Source organism: Aethalodelphis obliquidens, unplaced genomic scaffold, assembly GCF_003676395.1.
Source record: "Aethalodelphis obliquidens isolate GAN/ISIS:26980383/991018 unplaced genomic scaffold, ASM367639v1 scaffold3, whole genome shotgun sequence".
Taxonomy (NCBI): Eukaryota; Metazoa; Chordata; class Mammalia; order Artiodactyla; family Delphinidae; genus Aethalodelphis; species Aethalodelphis obliquidens.
In genome coordinates, this window is record NW_020837947.1 from 41,873,515 (window position 1) to 41,899,839 (window position 26,325).

A 26,325-nucleotide genomic window follows, 5' to 3' on the forward strand; every position below is an offset into this window, starting at 1 on the left:
TTTTTCACCTTTCAGATTGAAAAAAAGTTACTGATAATATCAAATGTCAATAAGTAAGTGGGAAAACAGATACTCTCAAATATTGTTAGTATGCTTTTGAACTGGTAATACCTTTGGAAAGGACAGATTCGGTGATATTTATCAATATTTAAAATGCCTCGACTCAGCATTTAAATTTTTAGAAATCTAAACTATGAGATACTCTCATCTATTTAAGGATATATCTACAAGGTTGTTTCTCGTAAATGGATGGAAATGCAAAATGGCAACAATCTGTATGACCAGTAATTGTGAGTTTATCAATACTATCGTAGCAATTAAAAATAATTAGGTAAATATACATATACTGAGATGGAAAAATTTCCAGTATATATTAAGTGGAAAAAGCAAGTTTCAGAACAATATGTATAGCTCCTAGCATTTACATGAAAAACACATTATAACCATGTACATGATGCATATGCATAAAAAAATTCTGTGAATGGTGAATAACAAAATTTTAACAAAGATTTCCTTTGAAGAAGAGAGTGGCATTTATGCCATAGGTGAGAAGCACTATCTCTTTTTTTTTTTGCGGTACGCGGGCCTCTCACTGTTGCGGTCTCTCCCGTTGCGGAGCACAGGTTCCGGATGCGCAGGCTCAGCGGCCATGGCTCACGGATCCAGCCGCTCCGCGGCATGTGGGATCTTCCCGGACCGAGGCACAAACCCGTGTCCCCTGCATCGGCAGGCGGACTCTCAACCACTGCACCACCAGGGAAGCCCCAAAGTGAACTGATTTTAATTGGAAGTTCTATATTAAGAGATGAACTGATTTTTTTTTTCTTTTTTTTCTGCGCCACATGGCTTGCGGGATCTGGGATCTTAGTTCCCAGCCAGGGATAGAACCCGGTCCACAGCAGTGAAAGTGCCAAGTCCTAACCACTGGACAGCCAGGGAATTCCAGAACTGAATTCTTTGAGTTCAGCGATAATGCTGTGTACAGAGCACAGTATGAACCAAAGTTACATCTTCTGAAACTAGTACCTAAAATATTGTTTATTTTTTTACATTAGGATCAACGTCTCCTGCTCTAAAACCCAAGGCAACTTGGCTTGCACTTCAGAAGACACCCTACTCAGAAAACAAAAATTAGTTATTATATCTCTGGTCTCCTTTCCTCAAGTAGATGGGCACATTGGAAAGCAGAAATAGCAACATTCTAGTATCTTGATTTTGAGTCTCTTTGAATCCTTGTTAAAAGACCGTATTTTGGTTTACAAAATGAAGCTGGAAAGTAGATGTTGATTTTAATTGACATGGAAAATAGTCACCTTTTATTAACCAATTCCTCTCCCAACTGTTTTTAAAAATCCTGGTTTCAATAAAAGTCACAAATAAACAAGGATTTACATGATCATCCAAAGCCTGGTTGACTGCTGCACTTCAGCTTAGCATAAATAAAGTTTTAAAAGAGGGATTACAGTGATGAAGATGTGGCAGATGTCAGAGACAGAGAGCTGTTCAGGGGTGGTAGCAGCGGTCCAGGTGAGAAGGAATGCTAGGCAGTGCTAGGGTTGATGGGGATGGAGAGAGGGCATCTGAAGGGGTCTCATCAGGTGCTGGTACCCAGTGGGCTCAATAAATATTTGTGAAATTTAACTGAAGACAACTTTGTACCATCAATATATTCCACAATCAAATGAAACTTCAACCCCAGAGATGGTGGGACTTTTCTAAGTTAGTTGCTAGCTGTGTTTAAACTTTAACCTTGGGAGCTGCATCGATACACAGGGGATACCTGTGGCTAGAGATACACTTGCTAAGGGGAGATACTCTTTTCTGGTTTTCAGGTGAAGCCGTGAATAAATAGATTTAGATCAGGGATTTTGGTACAAGATTAAGAGGATGCAATAATGGTTTCTTCAAGGGAATTATAGTCATTGCTGTACTTAGTTGGATATTTGTGCTACTTTCTAGAAATGAATTGGAACTACTGGAAATTGTACCTATTGTAACCCTAGTTTACTCCTCTAGAATACTACGAGATGGAAACCTAACACCTTGAAAGAGATGTGATGAATGGAGCATGCTGCACGCTAAGAAAATAAGATGAGCTAGTTGGTTGAAAGCAAGCGGTTGATATTTTGTCCTTCCTTCCCATCCCTCCACATACGCTAACGGTCCCAGTGAGTGGTTGGCAGCCTTTTCCCTTTGTCAGGTACTAGAATAAAGGCTGTGAACTCTGATATCCTCCACTGTATTATTACTTTTCATTTTATAACATTAAATTATTGTGGTTTCTATTTTATCGTTGTTAGAAACTTGGGAAGAGCTTAAATTCATGTAACAGTAAGTGCTAAAGGTACATTCCTAAATCACCAGAAAGGTAAAGACTTCTTAAAAGGATAAAGCCAGAAAAGTAAAGGCTATTTTCTACTACGTAAAGGGGTCACTTAAGTCAGGCAAAAAGACCTAAATCTGTGATCCATATATAAACTGCTTGTAAGAGGAGAAGAGACTTTTGAGGGTCTTGGGAGCCACTAATAATCATGAAAATACCAACTGCTCTAGCTCATAGACGCCTAGCAGCCAAGAAGTTGCCACAGTCAAGTCTAAATAAAGGAGGTGGGTGATGTCAGTGCTGTGTTCTCCCAGGAGACAGCAATGGGGGGTGGTGGTGCAGGGACTGGGGGAACAGCTGCCACTCTTCTGAATGCAAAGTCAGGGTCCTGGAGCAAGGGGTGTGCACCGTCAAAGAAAGGCCAAGAGGAAGGCTGTGAAACAGCAATGGATTGATTCTAACTGCTTGGACTGAATCCTTCTGTTGTGAATAATTGGGAAAGGGTGGCTGAATGGAGCAAAGACTGTTAAAATGGATAGCAGAGAAGTAAATTCTTTTGCAGTGGAGATTTGGTGGAGATAAGGGAAAGCTGGTGGGGGCCGGGCTCAGATCTGTACTCTTGCAATGACAGGGACTGTTTACTCTCCTCCTCTTGTCTGTGAGCTTAGAAGGGGTGTCAGAAGGGAGATCATCTTCACTCAGTTAGGTATCCTTCACACCTGGTAGTACACTGCCTAACAGAACAAGGCCCTCAAGAAGTGTCTGCCGACTTAATGAATGAAATAATGTATGAAAGAACACATAAAGGAGGAATGAGCAACTGAGGAAAGTAAGATTAATTTAGATAAGAGAAAGCTGAATAGGTGTAATCAGGTCAGAGTGTTCTAGAAGGTTCTGTATGAAGTAATCATGGGCAGACCTAAAACTATAAACCTCCGTAGGCTAGGGAGAATTTGAATCCTTGGCTTGTACACCAGGTTGATTCCTTCAGTTAAGAGACACTGAGTATAGGAACACATTTATCAATGAATTTCCTGTCAGATATCTAAATTAGTCAACGTAACTGATGCCAAAACAAGAGAAATCAGGGATTGAGATCTATTACGTTTCCATATAGTAAACAATTTACAATTTTTAACAGGGCAGAGACTTCATTTATGCCACTTATATAAGCTCTGCCCACACATTGCTCTGTGAAAAAGAAGTTACCAAGTTCCTTAACTTTATTTATAGAAGTTGAGTTCTTTGCTTGCTCCTGAGTGATCTTAGTTTCTTTTAGTCTGACAAAAGTGTAAAATCAATAGCTTGCTTAAAGCTGTGCTATAATGGTCCTGAGTTTAACACAGCACAGCTGGAAATTTCGACCTCCGCGAATGACATTCACTAAGCCAAAAGTTGAATTGTGCTTGTAGGTATAGAACCAGCTGCTTTGAACTTGGTGAGCCCTAGTAGTCCACTGAGTTTGTCTGCAGCGTGTTCTTCTTGCTGAAAGATGGCTGAACGATGGCTCCGCGATCTGTGACAGCCTCTCCCCTTCTTAGCCAGAGAATGACGCACTGGCTACCTACACTTCCCTGGCTGTGTAGCCCCCAGTGCTTTGTGCTCTCTCTGGGTATTTCGCAGCTCTTTTTCATCTTGGACCAGTTTTATTTTTTCCTATTGTCACCCTGATTTTATTTTTCAACTTTAAAATAGACATAATATTCTTACCCTGTCAAAAAATGGGAGCGAGATTCCCTCCTTCCCCTTCTGATTTCTTGTAGTTTGGACCATTTGAGTGAAGTTATGCTTGAAAGTTGAAGGGGGGGCTCTGGCTCCTTCTGAACAGATTCTGGGTGCCCATGGTCTCCCACCACGTAGCTTCCTCAGGCAGGAGGGAGCCCCACTCTACATGCTGCGGGGGAAGGACTTGGGCTCAGGCATTTCAGAATTAGTCCTGCTCTAGTATAATAATTATATCAATGAATTCCCTCATTCACAATGGACACCGTAGGTAAGAAAGCATCTAAAATGTCTCTCCTTTTTGCTCCCTCTGTAAATCAGACCAGTGCCTACTCTGACATCCAGTGACAAGTTAAGGAGAACATAAGTGCTGGGATATGGCTAACGAATTTCAGGGTCCGCATGATAGAACTGATTCAAATTAAGGGGTACATGTGTAAAATCCAACTTTCTGGGGAGGAAAATCAATCATTTATGAAGCAAATCTAATTCCAATGATGGCAGATTATATTCATTGAATGCTTTTATATGTCTGACACTGTGCTAGGAGTTTTCCACATATATTACCTCACTTGGTCCACGTGAAAGCTGTAAGGCAGTTACTATTATTACTCTGACTTGTGAAATGAAGAAATACAGCACAGGCAAGTTAACCCAGGATGACTCAATGGCTCTCGAATTTCTATTGAACTGAGAAACAGAAAATGTCTAGATCCTAATTGTTTAATTTAGTGAACATAAGTAATAATTCCCAAATATGATTTTTAAGGGTAGACATTTTCTTAGACATGACTAATTAGGCAGTTAAAGGTAAAATAAAGTAATATTCATGTTCTTTCATACAAAGACATATCAAATAGTAAAAAATTGTCACAAACAAATTTTGATCATATTTTCTTTTATCTGGAAGTAAGTTCTTTTATATTTTTTCCTCATATAGGTCACTGAAGGGGCCCAGTCACTCCAACTTGTAGTCAGAACCCACCATTTGCAGGAATCACATTTAAATTTGGTGAGTTACACATTCTTCTTCCTGGTCCTCAAGAACTCAGAAATGGAAACGAATGAAACCAGACAGTCAAAAAAATGCATGGATAGGGAACTCTGATCTAAAGATAATCACAATGCAATTCTAATCCTGTGAAGAAAAAATAACTTTGCTTCATTGTTTTATTCCCCCCCCCACCCCGCTCCCGCCCTGCAAATCTCATGCAGCAGACTGCAATAGTGTCTGCAAGATGGCTAACTGCTGAGTCTTTGATTTAATGAAAACTTAGGGAAAGCAATTCAATTCACTGCAGGGACTGCTTTGTTCTTCCATTATGATTCTTTTTTAATGAGAAAGATGATTGTAAGGATAAACTCTATTCCTCTGAATTTTTACACTAATTACATACAAAGCACTATTTTGGCAGAAGGGGACTTATCTCCTTCAGGCAATATAGTTATCATCTTGTAACCACCCTTCAATCTCCCACAAGAATGCTGGAGCTTCGTGCCAAGAATGAGTATTGCTCTATGCCAGCTCTCAGCATGGATAGATGAATGCTTAAAGATTTCCAGAATTAACAGTCAACATAGACTCCAGATAAAACAGGAAGACAATCCCTCCCTCCATGCTTATATGCTGTTTGGAATAGAAGAATCAGAAGGGCATCCATTAATCAAGTATTTGGCACGGGGAATGAGGGAGGGCCTGATGTATAGTGTGTGTGTGTGTGTGTGTGTGTGTGTGTGTGTAAGTTTATGTAAGGATTCATTAAAAGAAAATGGTGTTGCATATTCACGTCATTTTCCTTCAGTCTAAAAGTCATTTATTGTGCTAAGTGATATTGAAAGTTCTGCCTAAGGAATCACTCTATTTGAGATTCAGTCACTTTAGCACAAACAGTATTTTTGCACTATTTATGCACTATTAGGTACTGTAAATTTGGTTAAGACTGTGGGAGACTTGACTTGGGGCAGATTCACCCTGTAAGCACTGCATATGTATGAAATTTATGTACTTTTACATTATTTAATAGATTGTGAGCCTGATAAATAATAATTCATGTCCCAGGAGCAAGTTCTTTAGAGTAGGTACATTTTCTGGGGTTGGAGGAAACTATACTCATTCTTGCAGCCTGAAAGCATGCCACAATGAAGTAGGAAGTTTTAATGGCATTTCCTAATACCCATAAGTGACTGAGGGAATAGCTATACATTGGAAACTCTGAGCCCAGTGATAACGTTATTTCATCATGGCAGCCATGGAGTGAGAGTAGACAGTTCTCTTTCTTTTTTTTTTCCTTTGGTCAAGTGTATTAAAGTATAATTTATATCTAATAAAAGGCACCCCCTTTAAGTGTACAGTTTGAAGAATTTTGACAAATGTATACAGTCATGTAACCTCTACAGCAACCAAGGTATACAGAACATTTCCATTACCCCCAAAGTCCCCTTGTGTCCCTTTGCAGTCAACACCCCACTCCCCACTCTAGCAACCACTGATCTATTTCCTGACCTTAGAGTTTTGCCTTTTCCAGAACATCGCATTACTATGCATTATGTAAGTATACAGTGTATAAGCTTTCGTGTCTGGCTTCTTGCACATAGCATAATGCTTTCGAGATTAATCCATATCATTGCACGTATCAGTAGCGTTCTCCTTTTATGGCTGAGTCATACTCCATTGTGTGCATTTACCACAACTGTTTTTCTCCTTTCACAAACTGATGAGCTTTTGGGTTGGTTACAGTTTGGGCCTATGAATATGAATAAAACTGCAATGGACACTTGCGTATAGTTCTTTGCGTGGATATGATGTTTTCATTTCTCTTCGAAGAATGGGATTGATGGGTTACACGGTAAGTGGATGTTTAACTCTATAAGAAACTGCCAAGCCGTCTTCCAAAGTGTCCGCATCGCTTTGCATTCCCAGCAGCAGTATATGAGCGTTCCAGTTGCTCCATATACTGGCAGGCAGTTTTGCTAGAAATGGATTTTAATTTTCCCCTTTGATCTTCTCTAACAATTTCCCAGCATGGTCTGTGTAAAAATCCCTTCACCCCCACCCGCTGCCCCACCTTCTCTTCTCCCTTCCCCAACATAAGCATAATTCCCATGGAGTGTCCACCAAGGTTCATTTCAGAAATCACTGAGGTACAGCCTTTCTATACTATGGGGGATAAAACTCTCCAATCATACATATGAAGTAAAAATAAATGCAACATGACAAGGAATAGGAATGGAGGTTTGCCAAGTAATTTCCCATAAGGGAGATGTTTTAATAGGCTCCAGTGACTATTACCTCACCAGACGTAGGTAAGTGACAGTAATATCTCCCCCACGACTCTCAAGGGAGTTACAATTCAGTATATACATTTGTCAAGTCCTTCCTTATCCAACCATCTAAGAATCCCTTCTCATTTAGTCAAGGTTATCCAGAGAACTGGAAACTGAACTAGCTGTGTATGAGCAGAACTCAGGCTTCAACATACAAGATGGCCAAAAAGCACATGAAAAGATGCTCAACATCACTGATTATTAGAGAAGTGCAAATCAAAACTACAATGAGGTATCACCGCACACCGGTCAGAATGGCCATGATCAAAAAACATACAAACAACAAATGCTGGAGAGGGTGTGGAGAAAAGGGAACCCTCCTACACTGTTGGTGGGAATGTAAATTGGTACAACCACTATGGAGAATAGTATGCAGGTTCTTTAAAAAACGAAAAATAGATCTACCATATCATCTGGCAATCCCACTCCTGGGCATATACCTGCAGAAAACTGTAATTCGAAAAGATACATGCACCTTAACGTTCATTGCAGCACTATTTACAATAGCCAAGACACAGAAGCAACCAAAGTGCCCATCGACAGATGAATGGATAAAGACGACGTTGTACGTATATACAACATCACTGGAATAATGGAATATGGAATATTACTCAACCATAAAAAAGAATGAAATCATGCCATTTGCAGCAACGTGGATGAACTTAGAGATGATCATGTGAAGTAAGTCAGACAAAGACAAATATCATATGATATCACTTACATGTGGAATCTAAAAAAGAATGATACAAATGAACTTATTTACAAAACAGAAACAGACTCACAGACTTTGAAAACAAACTTATGGTTACCAAAATGGAAACATTGCGGGGAGGGATAAATTAGGAGTTTCAGATTAACAAACACACACTGCTATATAGGAAATAGATAATCAACAAGGACCTACTGTGTAGCACAGGAAACTGTACTCAATATTCTGTAATAACCTATATGCAAAAAGATTCTGAAAAAGAATGGATATATGTATAAATGAATCACTTTGCTGTACACCTGAAACTAACACAAAATTGTAAATCAACTGTACTCTAATATAAAATAAAATTAAAAAACAAAACAAAACTGAGGCTTCTGCTCTGAGAAAATCCTGGATCCTGCTTGAACTCTTTTTACTGCTCTGGCCTGTGTTTTTGACTTCCTATGGCAAGCACCAAAGAAAATTCCAACAAAGGCAAGGGGCAAAGATTCACAGAGGCAGAGCCATACAAACAGAACTGGGGAGGTGAGATCTTCAGGGGATTCTAGGGTCTGACGTACTGTGAAATGCCAGATACCTAAGTTTCCCAGACCTTGTGGTTTTCTGAGAGGTCTATATTATTTCGTATGAAGTCCTACGTTTCTTCTAATTACACAGATATTTTAAATCTTGCAGCATTGGTAATTGAGAATTTAGCCTATGTCATTGTAAGAAGTGTAAGAAGTATAGTGTTTCTGCAGAGAACAAATATGAAGCCTGCCTTACATTGGAAGAGGCAACAATTATCTTCTGATTAATGACTCCCCAGCCACCACCAAAAGGAGCAATACTTTTTTGGTACAAATTCTGAGAAGAACATTCTTGTGGGGACTAGACTACTGGGCCATGAGTTGCATCCAGCTATTGTGTGTAGACAAGGCTGTCATTTCTCTCACCAATCCTGCCCTATTTGAGTGCTCTGGGTGAAAAAAGAAGATAGTGGGTAAAAGGGATCAGGAGAGGGTGAGTGCTTGATATTCCTGAGCTGACTTAATGCCTTCAGCCTCTCTACTGAGAACTGAAATTTGAACCTAGACCTCTAGGATTTCTGTCTTCTGGAATTTAATGTTCAAACCGAGAATATTTCTCTTGAACAGTAAGGCATGAATTTACTTTTCAGTATTCTCTTTGGAAAAAATCAAAGGGATTACCCATGATGATATTTTTGAGTGTTCTGTTAGTACTATTAGTAACTTGTTTCATCTTCACACTCACCCAAAGAAATATATAAAAGATTCAACAAATATTTTAATGTGTATGTAAGAATTTGCTGGAATTCATGTAATACTCATCAAATTTTTAGCTGCAAGCTTGTCTTTTATTCAAAATTGGAAGAGCTTATAAAAATATCTTTCAATGAAAAAGCAAAACTTGTAGAACTAGTCATCAGGAATATCTCTAATGATGCTCAACAGTGGCAACCTTTGCTTCTCTTTCTAGGGTCTGTATACAAAAAGAAGCAGGCACTTCTGATTCTATCCATGCGTTCATTACTGATACCCATTCTTTCCCCGCCATCATGACCTGAGGAAGAAAACAAGGAACGAAAGTGTTTTCTTTTCACTCTTAGCATCCTGGTTTTGCTCCACAATCTTTACCTTCCCCATCATTGAGCAACTTGTTGATAAGGAAAACAAAAAGAAATTGGAGAGGCAAGAACTGAGAAAAACTGGCAGGAGAAAAGGAAGAAGAAATTATTGACTATTTAAAAATTGTGTGGTTTATATATATTCAGAAGTTAAAAACTGCCAAAAAAAGAACCACGTATATCTATTATTTAAGAACTGCTGAAAGTAGTTCTGGGAAGCAGCAGGATTCTTGTAATAATTGATAAAAGAAGCTTATGGGCAAAAAGTTTGATGACATCATTTTTCTGGATAAGAAATATATCCTATTTCACCTTTGTTTTAAAAGCCTGTCACATTTCTTGCTTCTACATCCAAATGCAAGAACTGAGTGGTCTTTAGTTGTTCACAGTCTTTGCTTTTTGTGTTTCTCTGCTTCCTGATTTCAGCTAGTATTACATGGAATTTTAAGAAAAAAGTAGGCATGAGGAAGAGGCTTCCCAGGCAAATCCGTAAGTTTTGGGAAGCTTCACTATACTTTCTTAGTCATATACCTGTGAGATAATAGAAATATATATGTATCGTTCTCTGCCCCCAGTTCCTGGCTCAGAGCTCCTAAAATACTTGTAATTTCCTAAGTGAGAAGAATGCTAGGAGCATATTTGGTTCTAATATTTGGTCTTTGACCCTAGTTCCTGACACAGAGCTCCTAAATCCCTTACAATTTCCAGAGAGATAGGAATTTCTTTTGTTTCTAATGAGGTGACTCTTGGTGCGCTCCTGGATGGGGCTGGTCACCAGAAACACCAAGCTATGATTAGAAGCCTTCCCATTTTCCAGAGAGAGGAGAGGGGCTGGAAATGAAGCTAATGATCATGCCTACCTAATGAAGCCTCCGTAAAAATTCCAAAAGCATGAGGTTTAGAGAGCTCTAGGGTTGGTGAACACGTGACATGGAGATGCTAAGAGCTGTGCCCAGAGAGGGCCTGGGGGCTCCACGACCCTTTCCACACACCTTGCCCTACTCACCTCTTCCATCTGAGCATACATCTATATCCTTTATCACATCCTTTTGTAATAAACTGGTAAACAGTAAGTAAACTGCTTTCCTGAGTCCTGTGAGACGCTCGAGCAAATTAACCAAACCCAAGGAGGGTTCGTGGGAACCTCTGATCTATAGCAGGTATGTCAGAAGCACAGGTAATACCTTCTATCCATCTCCAGATAGAACTGTCAGAACTGAGTTATACTGTAAGACACCCAGCTGGTGTCACAGAATTGCATGGTGTGGGAAAAGCCCCACACATCTGGTGTCAGAAGTATTGTGGTGTCGTGGTAGGGCAAGAGTAAAGGAGAAACACAAGAGGAGGACTACGTTTTTCTTTACAATTCCTGAAATCCTACTTTGTACATATAGCGTGAGTTTGGATTTCAGGCATTATTTCAATGGGTGTGTGTGTGTGTGTGTGTGTGTGTATTTTTTTTTTCTTTTTCCCTCCCTGGCTGTGTTGGGTCTTCGTTGCTGCACGCGGGCTTTCTCTAGTTGCAGCAAGTGGGGGCTACTCTTCGTTGTGGTGTGTCGGCTTCTCCTTGCGATGGCTTCTCTTGTTGCAGAGCATGAGTTCTAGGCACGCAGGCTTCAGTAGTTGTGGCACGCGGGCTCAGTAGTTGCGGTGCATGGGCTCTAGAGCGCAGGCTCAGTATTTGTGGCACACGGGCTTAGTTGCTCCACGGCATGTGGGATATTCCTGGACCAGGGTTCAAACCCATGTCTCCTGCATTGGCAGGCGGATTCTTAACCACTTCACCACATTGTCTGAGTAATTTCCCCAAAGTGGTTACAACTAACCAAGTAACAGCTATCTAAATTTTATCTGAATTCTCAAATGTGATACATTGTCATTGGAACTACTTTTTTGAAGTACATTTTTTTTCTACAGAGTTGTATTAAAGAAGCTCTTTAGGAGAAACAGCAAGATTTTTAAAAATTTTAGAACCATCTGGAATAAAAAAACCTAGCTTCAATCACGAAGGGCTAGCCTTAAAACTCGTTCTACAGTATACTTTTTTTTTTTAAGGAGGATGGTCTTTGTAGGAATCAATTTTTGGTTTTCTACAAATTTTTGTAGGAATCAATTAATAATCAGGGACAAATTCAAAACTCCAGTTTGAACTGGCGTTACACTGAAACTTATACTGCATTCTGTTGCTTCAGAGTCTTTGATCATTGGTTCACTGCAAATTTGGTGAGGAGAATTCACTTTAACTCTGAAGTCAAATTTCCACAAGGCTTTTGTAATAACATCACCCTTAATGCTCTTGAAAGGCTTCTTGCAGTTATCACAATATGTTTACATGTGACAATCATACATTTTATAATTAAAACGATAAAGAAAGATTGTTAATTCCTGAGTCTAACTTATTGCTATTGTGTGGCCTAAGATGGTATCAAATGAATATGGTGGCCTTGTGGGGCCAGTGACATCTGTGCTGGAAGAATTGGGAAGGCTGGCATCTTGCTCAATCCTGACCTGCAGCACTCCCGGCAGAGTACTTAGGAAGTACCTGGAAGGGAGGAGAAAATGTGGCCATGACAGCACTTTCCTCACACACATCACACTTTCCATCCTCTCCTCTTTGCTCTTTTCATTTCCTCTCAGATCTTGAGGTGCATGAGGAAGGAGATTATTATGTCTCTAGAACACGGCACGGAATCAGCCTATACAAAATTAATGTAATTACTATGTTGATTTCCAGATGTTAGCTTAATGCCAGCCTATTAAAACTTCTAAAGATGAAGCTTAAAACAAACAAACATTCTGAGTAAACACCCAAATAAAGACACGCCAGCATATTTAGTGATAATCTGAGGCAATGCAGAAATCTCTGGATAGGGCATTTTAGAAACTGGTTCTCTCCAGCACCAACTGCAATGACAGTCGGAATTTTCTGAGGTCCTCTTCAGTCTTTTGCTTCCAAAGAGCCTCTGAATTCCTTGCTGCTTCTGGTCCTTGGCCTCTTTCCAGTCATGCCTCTGCCCTGCCCACCCTCGCCATCCTCTCCCAGCACCGTTTACAGTCACATCCTCCTGACATCAGTGCTGTGCCTCACTAGACTTTGCCCCCAGGGCTGGTTTCTTATACAGGGTTTTGAAATTCAAGGGGAAGAATCCTCCTTTTGCTCCAACCTGTCTCCCTTCCCTCTTCCTTCCTCCCCGGACCGCACATGGGTGGGCACAGTGGGCCAATGAAGGCACCCAGCCCTGGCCTGGGAGGGGCCCCTACTCTCCCTAGTTCTGTAGCCTGGAGCAGGTTCCTGATGCTGGGGGAGCCTCCGATCTCTCACTTATAAAATTTTGGATAATAATTCTTATTTCCTTGGATTGAAGGAATAAAAGAGGTAATTCACATAGGTAGTAGCTGGCCCATTATAAAGCCTCAACAGAAGGTATTATTATTAACTTTGGGTCTTTTTCTACATTTAGTTTTTTAAGCTTTTCTGTCTCTACCTGTAACTGTGAAATTATTCTCTGTTTCTTAGAATGGCTTGATTTTATTTTTTTCCCTGATGAGAGTTTTTGCTAAATCTCTGGCCTCCTGGAAAGTAAGACTGACAAGAACCCAAAGACTAGTTGTAGTTCACCATCTTGTAGTCGAGACTGTTTGGTTCTAAAAATCTCTACAGAACGTAAATTCACCACTTTCGTGTGCTGTTTTTGGTTATATTAGAGTGTTGCAAAATTGCTCTTCATTTAATCTTACTATCCTTAATTATAATCCTTGTTCTGGGCTAAAATCATTCTATTCTCTAATAATTCTAAACTATTATCCAAGCTTTCATCAAGTGATTTTTAAGTCAAACTGCATAGCTCTCTCTTCTTGAACGACCAAACTATACATTCCTCATGTTAACAGTCTCTCATAAGTAAATTTCTAATTATATGCCTCCCCAATTTCCTCATTTTCTGGAGTTCTTTCCTGGATTGAGGCACCAATGGTGAAATTGTGGGTATAACTGTTTAGATAATGCATTTGTAGCATTCAAAATCATTAGCTTCCAAATCCTACTGAGGAAATATAGCTGAGACTCAATGTCTATAACTTCTGTAGCCTGAGGTTTTATTTGAAATGTTACTCTTAAATTAATTATGCCTACCGATGTTAAATTTTAAAAAACAAACACCAATAACACCAATATTTGCGAAGTAAATGAAATTAGCTTTTCCAATACTTTAAACAAATCCCAAGTTAAACTAGAATTCAGTCCTAACTTGTTCATTTTTACTCTCCTTCTAAGATGAAATCTAGTCCTGCCCAAATCATTTTAATTAAGCAATATGACTCTGAAGGACAATCCAAATAAAGAAATATACAAATTCAATGCTGATATACGATTATTAGCAAAGTTTCTAAAGAGTATGACTCTTAGGATTGATGTATACGGCTATACACATATCTTTATTCATTATTATGGTATATAATTGTCTTCAAACCTATTAATGGCTACTTTTCAGTGCATATTTTACAGTCGACAGCTGATACTGGGGGATTATTATTGGCTATTTCTGGGCCATAGGTATAATCATAAGTCTCTGAAGTATATCCTCCAGAGGTATACCCCAAGGATTTCAACTGCAATTGCCCTTTAATAAGTTTTCCTTGCACTGACTCTTGGAGGACTTGTTTCATTTTTTTGGCTCTTTTAAGTTTAGACAGAACATCTCACATGGCCATTTGTGGTAGCTTTCTTTTCTTTCTTTCCCCCTTTGTTATTACTAGAGTTGTTTGTGTTTACTATTTTTATCTTTCTCGTGACACTTTTCCAAGAACATATATTTGTCTGTAATCCCCTTGGATTTCTAAGGGTTAGCATTTATTAAGACAGCTTCATCAGGCCTGTTGCAGGTTCCAGCGAAGCAGTCTATTTAGATTTACTGAGGGGTACAAGGAATGCTAACAGGAATTCAAATATAGGCAATTGTACATTTCTGCCTATACATGCATTTCCTACTTCCTGCTGAATTCACACAATTTATGCTTCTTTGTGATTTACTCACTCATTTTGTTTGCTGTATTACTGCAAAATAGAAAAGTGACATTTGCGGTTTTGAATTGCCTTATGACGCTGTAAGTGAAAAAAGTTAATCTGGTCATCGCTCATCACTCTTGCAGATGTTGCTAAAAGAGAAACGAAGCTATATTCTCAGGATTTTGCATGCTTACCTTGTCTGACAGCTAGTGTGGTGGTATAGACCAAGAAGAGGAGGATGTAATTGAGGAAACTCTGGAAGACTGGTGTATTGGCATGGAAATCTTCTGACAGGTACTTGCTGGTCAAGCTAATTCCACAAATAAGGAGGGATAACACCTGTCCTAGAGCCACAGAGATTAACATCTCCCTGAGAAATAAAGAGAAACATAGCAAAGATCAGCATTAAGTCCATTAGAACAATCACTTAAAATTTACTGAGCACTTGTGCCATTCACTAGGCTAAGTGCAATAAACAGTATTTCTTTTAATCCATCATAGCAATGCTACCTTACTGGGGTTTTGCAGAGGAAGAAACCAAAGTTTAGAGGGGTTAAGGAATTTTCTTACAGTCGCATAACTAGGAAGTGGCAAAGCTGAGATTTGAGACCAAATCTCTCCAAGTGATCCTGGCTTCTACCTACTGAGCCCTGGAGCTCTGGGGGGGGAATTAACATCATCCTGATGCCACCATGGCATGAACAAATGTTCAGAAACCTGAGAGAGAACCTGAACACTGACGAAGCAGGACCATACTCCAACCTTGTCCTCAGGTTCTTGTACCAAAAAACGGAGACTTTTTTCTTCACAGACCAAAATCTTGGCTCTAGGAACACTTAGGTAAAGAGGCCATACAAACCCCTGATAATCTAAAAGGACTATCTCCTCTCCATTCCCAGATATTGAACAGTTTGCTCTAACAAGCACTAATAAGCACTAGTCTCTGCTCTCCTCTGCTCAAGTCGCAGTTGCTGACACATTAAAACTCTCATTCACGAAGGAAATTTGTGACTGAGGGGGTACAATAAGACATTTCAAATTCTGTGAATATTTTCTATGGCTTTTTTTTATAGGCACTGACCCTACAGACCACTGTAGTGGAGATTACAGGCAAGAGTCAAACGGTTCACTTTGCATAGAAATAAAACGCCCATGTGGGCTTTATGGTCACATCCACCTGTATGCTCTGACACAGGACAAGCCCCTGGCTTCTGCAAAGCAGACTTCTGCTCTCCCCAGGAGTCTCATCTGACTTTCCTGATTTATTTATTTAAAGAAAAATGAACATAAAATAAGCAAAGAGTAGTATTTCTAAACAGAAAAGCATTAGGCAGAGCTTCTGCAGCATTGCATATTCCCTCCCCCATGGCAGATGTGAATCCATCTTTCTGGAAGGGGCACTGGACCCCTGGGCAGGGTTCTGGGTGGACACCTTGGTGGTATCCTTCTTTTTAAAAAAGGCATCCATCACTCATTCCATTTGCTTCCACGAGGAGGACAAATTGTGGCAATGCATGGGGACCTATGAAAAAGACTCTGCAGAGGTTAGCCTGTAACATACTGGCAGAGGCTGCCTTGGTAGATGGGTAGATTGCTCTGTTTCCAGGCACTGGCCCTGACCCTTCAATTCAATCTTCATAAAGGTGTCAAAGGAGTCAAAGCGATATTTTTAAACATGTAAGTTTAAAATGTCAGTCTGTTGCTTAAAATCCTACCCTATAGATGATACCCTATAGATGGTACCCTACAGAATGCAGTGATCTATAAGGCCTATGTTACACCATCTACAAAGATGTCTGCCAACATTTCCTCACATCCCTCTATATTCATGCTGCTTCTCCCAAAGGGAGGTGGGGTCTATTTTCCTTTTCCAGAAGCTGAGCTGGTCTTGTGACTTGCTTTGACCAATAGAAGGTAGGGGGAGAGATGTCATGTGACTTCTGGTCCTAAACCTTAAGAAGCTCTGCGGCTTCCATTTTCTGCCCTCTTAGGATACAGCTTCCACGTAAAGAACCAGAGCTAGACTACCGAATACTGAGAGGCTGTGTGAAAAGAAGAAGAGAGACCCAGCCAACCACTGCCACCTCAGCTGAAGTACCAGACATGTGAGTGAGGATTGTGGATCCTCTCGCCCCAGTGGAGCAGCGCCAACCTGAGTCATGTGGAGCAGAGATGAACCGTCCCCAGTGATTGCTGCCCAGTTGGAGAACTGTGAGAAATAATCATTGGTTGTGTTGTTTTAGGGCATGAAGTTTGGGGTGGTTTGTTATGCAGTAGCAGATACTGAAACAAGGCCCTCAATACCCTCCCTCCACTCCTACTACCGCAAAGCTCTGCCTCCTGCTTCCCCACTTTATTCCCCCATGAAGCCAGAGCTCCAGACCTACAGAGCTACTTGCACTTCAACAATGAGTCGTGGTCTTCTTTGTTGGCGTTCCTTTTCACATGTTATTATTTCCAGAATGTTCATCCTGGCATGTCAGTCTGACTCTTATTCATCTTTCAAGATTTGGCTCACACGTTATGTTACCCCCTTTAAAAAGTCTTCTCTGCCCTCTTTTCCCTGGGATATATCTCCTTTACTTCTATATCATTATACTATAATTATTGTTTTTACTGTGATGCTGGTATAATGTTCTTCACTATATTTACAGCTGGGCAGTACCATTCAGAGGAAGTAGAAAATGGAGAGCTTCAAGACAGTGCAGAGGTAGACCTAGGCAACACTGAACAGTTTTGTTGAAATGAAAGGATGATTTCAAAAAAAAGAAGAAAGAAAAGCAGAAGTAAAGAGAAGTACCAGATTTAACTCAAAGGTTTTTAAGCCAGCCTAAGAGAAGTGTGATACGCACTAACAAAAACCACGATAAGGAGTTGGTTTTAGTGTAAAGATAACAAACATTTTTGGTATATTGAATTTGAGCTGCCAAATGAACTTCCAAATGATCCAACAGTATTAGACCATGGGATCAGAGTTGGATAGGGAGGTCAACAAGGAGAAAAATATGCGGAACTTTTACATATAAGAGTGGCGGCTAAAGTACTGGAAATGGATGCTAACAACATGGAAGGAAGAAGAGGAAATAAAATAAGAAGGCCTAGGAAGTCTTTGGAGAATCCCCAGATTGGGGTTAGGGACGAAAGAAGAGGCACATCATTGGAGTCAGAAGTGGTTTGAAGGCTAAGGGGAAGACCAAGATAGTTCTTTATGTCAAGGAAACCAAGGGAACAGAGACTTTCGTGGAGGGAACAGTTGTAATATTGAATGTTGCTTAGAGAGCATGAAGAATGAGGACTGACAAAAGATGATTTGTAGTCACTGCCAGCCTTTGAAAGACCACTTTTGGTGGTCAGTACCAGAGCAACACTTGGTATCATGGAAACAAAGGCAACAGAGAATTTCACAGAAGGGATAGTTAGTGGTGACTAATTGGACAGAAGTGGTGAGAAATAAAGGTGCTGATTTTGAAGAATTTTAAAGAATTCCAAGAATCCTTTGAAGAAGTTTGATCTAGTCATACATAACATAAAAATAACAAAAATAGTTAAAATAATAATGTTTAAAATGATTAAAAATAATTTAGAGTGGATTCATGATTATCCTCTCATTGGGTCACTCTTACTTGCATAATAACTTACATCCTTAAGTGGAAGAGAAGTGGGGAGAGTTACAGCTCATATACCAGAGAGTGGGTCCTGGTGCTGAGTATGTCCACTGGAGATGCTGTGTATGGAGTGTGTCTCCTTGGGAAAGGAAGGTCGACGACTACTGCTAGGACATGGTAATTCCTACAACTGCTTAAGTTACAACCATGGTATTTGAAACCTTGGCGATATCCTGAACAAAATCAAGCCACAAAAAAATGACAAGAGTGCTTACATAAGAGAAAAAAAATTTTAGTACTTCTGATGTATATGTGCCAATATGTTGAATACTATAAAACAGCCTTCACATGCCAGGCACTATGTACGCAAAGATGAATAAGACATAGTCTTTGTCACTGGGGAACTACTAAACCAAGATTTTGGAGCTTAGTTCCCAAGTAACTTACTACAAAATGGACCCAGGTAAGATGAAACAGTAATAATAATTCATATTTATTAAGTTCTTTCTATGTGCCGAGTCCTAGGCTTAGATTTATACATTCTGTCTTCTTTAATCCTCATAATAACTTTACAAGGCAGATATTGTTATGGTTCCATTTGCTAGATAAGTAAACTGATGCTTAGAGAGGTAAGCAGCCAGCCCAAGGTCACAGAGCCAGCAGGGGGAAGATTTGGATAGAAACTAAGTCATATGATTCCAAATCCCAACTTCCTAATTACTATGCTACACCATCATTATGCTGCCAGAAAAATACTCTTTTCCCTCACCGAGGGCACAGAACACAGTGCTAAACCTAAGTGGCTGGTTTCCAGAAATATTCTGGGGAAGGTGAAGACAAAACAATTCATCCCAACTGACTGATGAAAACTCTTCCACCAAGACATCTGTAATGTGTGCCTTTCAACAGAGGTCAACACAAGCTTATTCTTGTTTCTTCATCCAAACAAAACAGCAAATCTGCTGTATTCAATTTCTGCTTTTAATTAGTGGCCGTGTCATTCAGCTGCTGCTGGCATGATCTGATAGAAAACGCACATTATGGTTTTGTCCATCACGCTAATAAACATGACTTGTAAAACAGGAAGGAATGGAAGGGACCTTTTATCAGATTAGTTCACCAGTCCTTTCCCAAGTGAAGGGAGCTAGTACTGGAGCTGTTGCAAGTCTGCACATCTGAGCTAAGTTACTAGGATCACCAAAGCAAAATAAATAAAAATATAAATAAACCTAGATGTTGACACTCAGCTGATTCCACCTCCCACTCCTCTCCACTGCCCCACCATCTTCCTCTCATCAGATTCTCCTTTGTTCTTTTTTAGCACAGAGCAAATCCTTTGGTGATCTGTGCCTCAGAATGTCTTCCTACCACTGTCTCTGCCTATGCATCTTTTCAGTTCATTTACTGTCACCTTACCCCTCCTAACAATTTTTTCCCACACTAACCACTACAGCAGATCTGTGGTCCCTTCACTTAATTCTTCATGAACTTAAGGTACCATCTTCTCCAGGAAGCCTCCCCTTGGCCGCCCCTTGCTCGCTAAGGCTGAGTTAAGTGTCCTTCTCTGTATGTTCCTATCTCTACTTGTGCTCACCATACTGTACGACTCATGAGTTCCTGAAAAGAAGGGAAGGTATTCTAGTCATTTCTATATTCCTGGTGCCTTGAGGACTCCTGAATGGGAAGGAAATAAATGCTCAATAAATACAGAATGAATGAATGAACAAATTTACAAGTGAAAAAATATCTACAAATGAAAAAGATCAGAAGGTTTGAAAGACGGCTGCTTATCTTATCTTGAAAAACTACTAGCTCTGAAAGACAAAAAATCTCATTTGCACTGTATTCCTTCTGCCAGTTAGACACTGAGATTAATAAACTCTTTTCTGGTGCATTTCTGAACAAGCCTGGTAAGGTGCTATCTTGCAAAAATGATGCTAAATACGGTGCCGGGTGGAATTTTATACTGGGAGCTGTTGGCTATTCATGTAGTTTATAGAATAGCACACCAGATGCATTCTAACATAGGATACAGAGTTCCTATAATTTTAGCAGCAGAAATGGAGAAGAGACTATGATACACATTTTCATCTTTGTTTATGTGTTTAAAAGGACATCCTATCCACTTTAAATTCAGAATGACTAGACAATGAAAAATGTATGAGTCTCAGGAAAAAGTGCTGCTGGAAGCTGAATACCTGTTATAATAGAGCTTGTATTCATAAAGACCGACATAAACCATTACCACAAAAGCGCCGTTCTGTTAAAGAAATAGACGTTAGAATCTTGTAAATAAACTTGTGTTTTACAAAGTAGATATTCAAAATAATAAGATTTAATATAAAACATAAGTTGAATCTCATTTTCTTCCTTTAGTTATAAGAATACATTCTTTTAAAGAGGTATGAAAAATTTCAGCATAGAGTTACATTATCATATTGCTTTGTAATTCTTTGGTATGAGAGTGAAACAATTACATCATCATCTTGAAGGAGAGCACATCAAACTTTCTGCAGAAACATCTTCATTCTGTTAACTATTCTCAGGCAAATCATGTCAGATCTGAATCAGCATATGAATTCAGATGTACGTACATAAATAACACGTATACTGCCTTGACTAAACACAGTGCCACTTGAATATGGGAAGAATGTGTTCTACTATGTTCTTTGATGAGATTGCTGTTTTCAGAAGTTAGGACACTGGCTTCTTGAAGATCTTTGCTGAAAGGCTTTATTCAATTTAAGTATTAATTAGACTTCTATGTAAGGAGATTATTAGGCAAGAAGCAAATACACATCTCCAGAGGTTTTACATTAATTGGAGTTTCTTTGCCTCTGATTCTGTATTCATGGAATTTAACCTGTTCTCTGGTTCTGTGGTATCAGTTTCTTTTCTTTGTCTTTTAGAGGAAACCAAGTAAGTCACAAGGAAGCCCTCGTAAACAATATTCCACTCAGTCCATGAGGTAGTAAGTGTAGGAGACATTTGAAACTCTAGTGTGAGAGGATGAGTCACAGATGTGCATGTATATTAGATGTTGTTTGTCTGGAGAAGTGGGACAGAACAATGGAAAGCACCAATAGGGAGTTAGAAGCCCCTGGCTCTTGAGTTCCGTTGATTAAGCTCCATGATCCTGCACATCTCCAACTTTGGGCTCGGATTCCTTCGTGTAAAGTAAGGATAGTTTAATTGACGAGTGTGTAAGATACTTATGCTCCCCTTCAAACCTTCTTGGTCTCACTGTCTCCAAGGTATCCTAGCTCCAGTGGTGGCTGCCATGACAGACTGTGAATAGACTGCAATCAAAACTGTGTGGGCCCCGCCCAGTGGCCCCGGGCCTCACGCCCATTCTGTGTGCCTTGTGCCTTCTACCCGGGAGATTCCAGGTTGATGCTGAAGGCCAGACCTTGTGGGGACCTAGTTGGTGCCCACTCATCAGCAACTGGGAGGTGCTGGGGAATCATTGCACTTGAGCAATAGAAAACTAAAGCAGACAGATAGATTCTTCTTCTTCCTCTCCCCCTGGCCCTCCCCCTGCTTCTGTCCCGAGAAGCAGTCACTTCTGCAGGTTCTCCAAAGATGGTCCTGCCTCACAAGGTTCTCTGTTGGGTACTCAGTGCCCCAGAACTGTCCCTCCCTCCTTCCCTTCCTCACTCCTACTCCCTGGGGTTACAGTCCTAACTAAAGTAGCGGCACTTAAGCCTGTGCTTTCTGGGGAACTCAAGCTAAGATAATGAGCTCTACATTTCCTTCTACTCTGTAATTCTCACTTACTTTTAGAAGACACTGATGTGTAATCATTAACTCTTGGGATTGGTATCTTCGATCTTAAAGTCTATTCCTTCTGTGTATTTGATTAAACTCTTTGGTAGCTGAGGTAGCAGCAATGTTTACTCATTTATTATGCACACACTCTGCAGGTTTGGGGATTAGCTGCAGAGAAAGAGATCACTCAGTAGCATTTGCCAAGGCCTGCTGGGTACAGGTTATGAGGAAGGGATGCTTGGTCCCTGCCTCCAAGAAGCATGGAGGGGCATGGAACTTAAATAAGTGAAGCTACTGTACCTGCATAGAGAACATAAAAATACCCATGTACTCCAGTAAGTCTATATAAAATTGCTAGAAGTTATCAGAGATAATTTCAGTCTTTAAAACTAGGCAAAGAATATGTCAGTCCCAATCTGACATATACACACTACTATGTATAAAATAGATAACTAATAAGGACCTACTGTACAGCACAAGGAACTCTACTCAATACTCTGTAATGACTGATATGGGAACAGAATCTAAAAAAAGAGTGGATACATGTATATGTATAATTGATTCGTTTTGCTGTACAGCAGAAACTAACACAACGCTGTAAATCAACTATACTCAATAAATTTATTTTTTAAATTGGGCAAAGCTAATATGGAAAGGTTTCATGGAGAACAGAGTTTTGAGTCAGTTTTGCTTGTTTTAAATAATGGAAGAGAGTTAATTTGGTATTTTGAAGGTGGCATATTATTCCAGGAAAAAAGAATGCTGTGCTGTCTCAGAAGCAGAGACTGACACGCAGAATCACTGGGCTGGCCAGTGAGAATCATAATAATAGCAGAGATGGGTAAAGAGAGGTAAGAAGCAGAAGACCCTAAAGCGTAGGGTAGTGTTTTAATTCAGTAAGAATTGTTCTTTGGAATTTCTGAGCAAGGGAAATGAAGTAAGCTTCTGCCACAACATCCCCAAATTTCTCTGCTCATTCCATTAGTTAGATCCAAATCCTGCTTGTATTATGGGGGAAAAGTTTCAGTAAGGAGCAAGAGGGAAGAACCAGATGTCTCTGTGCAAGTTTGGCATCCCTGAAACTCCACTAGCTTCATGGTAAATCCACCTCTGACGGAGGCATGCTAGATACATCTGTACTTTCATCTCAGCATTGCAAAGCTGCAGGCTTTTAATACTTGCTTCTTCAAATCTTCAGCATAGCTTTTTATGCATCTTTCAATATTATTTGCAGAATGTTGCCATCTTGTCTTTCTTGTGTAATATAGCCGTGTTTACAGTGATAAGAAGAGGAATTTCTCCAGTAGTATTGATATAAGGATTTTGATCATTTCTTAATAAATAAGAAATACCAGTTGAGGCAAAACAATGATTATTATATTTAATGGAATTTTTAAAAAAGTGATGGGTTGTATGACATTAAACATAACTCCCTTCCCTCCCCCCACAAATTGCATAAGTTATTTTTATGTTATGGTTGCTTAGTTTTTTAACTGCTTGCTAATAATATGTCAGGTAATATCTTAAGGCACACTGTATACTTAGAGCAAAGTCCACCCTTAATAAAAGTAGAAGTAAATGCATATTTTGTCTTATAAATTGTCTTATTGACAATTACAAATTGTAGCTAATATTTTTGTTACATGTGATTAGATTTCACTGTGTTTGTTTTACTTTGCCACATGGCTGATGGAGAAACGTCAGATTAAGAATAAGAGAAGTTTCAGCTGAGCACTTTTTTTTGGTTAATTTATTTATGGTACATTGTGGTATTACCTCTGACTCAGCTTTTGTGTAGAAATCATTTTTAAGGCAACAATCCTCTTTGTGAAGCTTAGTTACTGAGATGATACAATTGCTAAATCCTTTAACCAGACACTCACATAAACTGGCTACTATGAACCCCCTCTGACAGCAGGACAGCCACTCCTCTGTCAAAGAATCTCATACACCTTAAAGGAGTCAATCATCCAAAGAAACCAGTGACAAAAGACCACAGTTTACATGATTCCATTTATATGACATGTCCAGAACTGGCAAATCTACAGAGACAGAAAGTAGATAGCTTGTTGCTGAGGGCTAGGGGGATGGGATCAGGAGGTGATAATTAAAGGGTAGGGGGTTTCTTTTCGAGGTGATGAAATGTTCTAAAATGACTGTGGTGTTAGTTGCACATATCTGTAATACTAAATACTAATATTCTAAAAAGCATTGAATTTTACACTTTAAATAGATGAATTGTATGGTATGTGAATTACATAATATCTCAGTAAAGCTGTTACCAAAAAGAAAGAAAGAGAAAGAAGGGAGGTAGGAATAAAACAGGTAAGGAAAAAAGATAAAGAAAAGAAAAAAATTACACAGCAGTTAAAAAATAAAGTTGCAACCATCTGATCTACAAATTAAGAAATTGCACCAGGGTCAATTTATATGTTAAAAATTAGTCAAGCTTAATTATTTTCATTTTTTCCCCCACATATAAACTAATGATAATATTTTCTTCCTGGATCCCAGGGGATCAACTTGTATTTTCCCCTGAGATGTGTACTCTCACTTTGGAGACAACTGACTTAAAAGGTATGGGGTTTTTTTGGGGGGGGGGCGGGTTGGAGTTTTTTTGCGGTACGCAGGCCTCTCACTGCTGTGGCCTCTCCTGTTGTGGAGCACAGGCTCTGGACGCGCAGACTCAGCCACCATGGCTCACGGGCCCAGCCGCTCCGCGGCATGTGGGATCTTCCCGGACCGGGGCACGAACCCGTGTCCCCTGCATCGGCAGGCGGACTCTCAACCACTGCGCCCCCAGGGAAGCCCCTAAAAGGTATGTTTTTAATTCTTAGCTTGTAAGGTTAAAACTTTTGTCATCTTCCTCCAGAGATCCACCATGGTGTCATAAAATAAGAATATGGTTTTTGTGTGTTGTTTTTTTTTTTACATCTTTATTGGAGTATAATTGCTTTACAATGGTGTGTTAGTTTCTGCTTTATAACAAAGTGAATCAGTTATACATATACATATCTTCCCATATCTCTTCCCTCTTGTGTCTCCCTCCCTCCTACCCACCCCTCCAGGCGGTCACAAAGCATCGAGCTCATCTCCCTGTGCTATGCGGCTGCTTCCCACTAGCTATCTATCTTAACATTTGGTAGTGTATATATGTCCATGCCACTCTCTCGCTTTGTCACAGCTTACCCTTCCCCCTTCCCATATCCTCAAGTTCATTCTCTAGTAGGTCTGTGTCTTTATTCCTGTCTTACCCCTATGTTCTTCATGACATTTTTTTTCTTAAATTCCATATATATGTGTTAGCATTTGACCCACCTCCTAGAGAAATGGAAATAAAAACAAAAATAAACAAATGGGACCTAATGAAACTTCAAAGCTTTTGCACAGCAAAGGAAACCATAATAAACAAGACCAAAAGACAACTCTCAGAATGGGAGAAAATATTTGCAAATGAAGCAACTGACAAAGGATTAATCTCCAAAATTTATAAGCAGCTCATGAAGTTCAATAACAAGAAAACAAACAACCCAATCCAAAAATGGGCAGAAGACCTAAAAAGACATTTCTCCAAAGAAAATATACAGACTGCCAACAAACACATGAAAGAATGCTCAACATCACTAATCATTAGAGAAATGCAAATCAAAACTACAATGAGATATCATCTCACACCAGTCAGAACGGCCATCATCGAGAAATCTGGAAAAAATAAATGCTGCAGAGGGTGTGGAGAAAAGGGAACCCTCTTGCACTGTTGGTGGGAATGTAAATTGATACAGCCACTGTGGAGAACAGTATGGAGGTTCCTTACAAAACTACAAATAGAACTACCATATGACCCAGCAATCCCACTACTGGGCATATACCCTGAGAAAACCAGAATTCAAAAAGAGTCATGTACCCAAATGTTCATTTCAGCTCTATTTACAATAGCCCGGGGACGGAAACAACCTAAGTGTCCATCATCGGATGAATGGATAAAGAAGATGTGACACATATATACAATGGAATACTACTCAGCCATAGAAAGAAATGAAATTGAGCTATTTGTAATGAGGTGGATAGACCTAGAATCTGTCATACAGAGTGAAGTAAGTCAGAAAGAGAAAGAATATGTTTTGAAATGGATAGATCTGGGTTTGGATCTTGACTCTGCCACTAAGTAGCTGAGACTCATCTATTTTCTTCAACTATAAAATAGGGATAAAAATACATATCTCTCAGGGCTGTCATGAG

At 39.7% G+C, this 26,325-nt stretch overlaps 1 protein-coding gene across 1 annotated transcript in view; it reads right to left on the reverse strand.

Annotated features, from left to right (window-relative positions):
* The window catches only part of SLC35F1 (solute carrier family 35 member F1), a 172,695-nt gene extending 157,613 nt beyond the window's left edge, over window positions 1-15,082 (reverse strand). Inside the window, exon 1 of the mRNA XM_027087783.1 lies at window positions 14,908-15,082. Within this exon, the coding sequence (XP_026943584.1) occupies window positions 14,908-15,079 (172 nt within the window). The 5' untranslated portion in view covers window positions 15,080-15,082. The remainder of the gene's footprint in view (window positions 1-14,907) is intronic.
* Window positions 15,083-26,325: the final 11,243 nt, after the last annotated feature.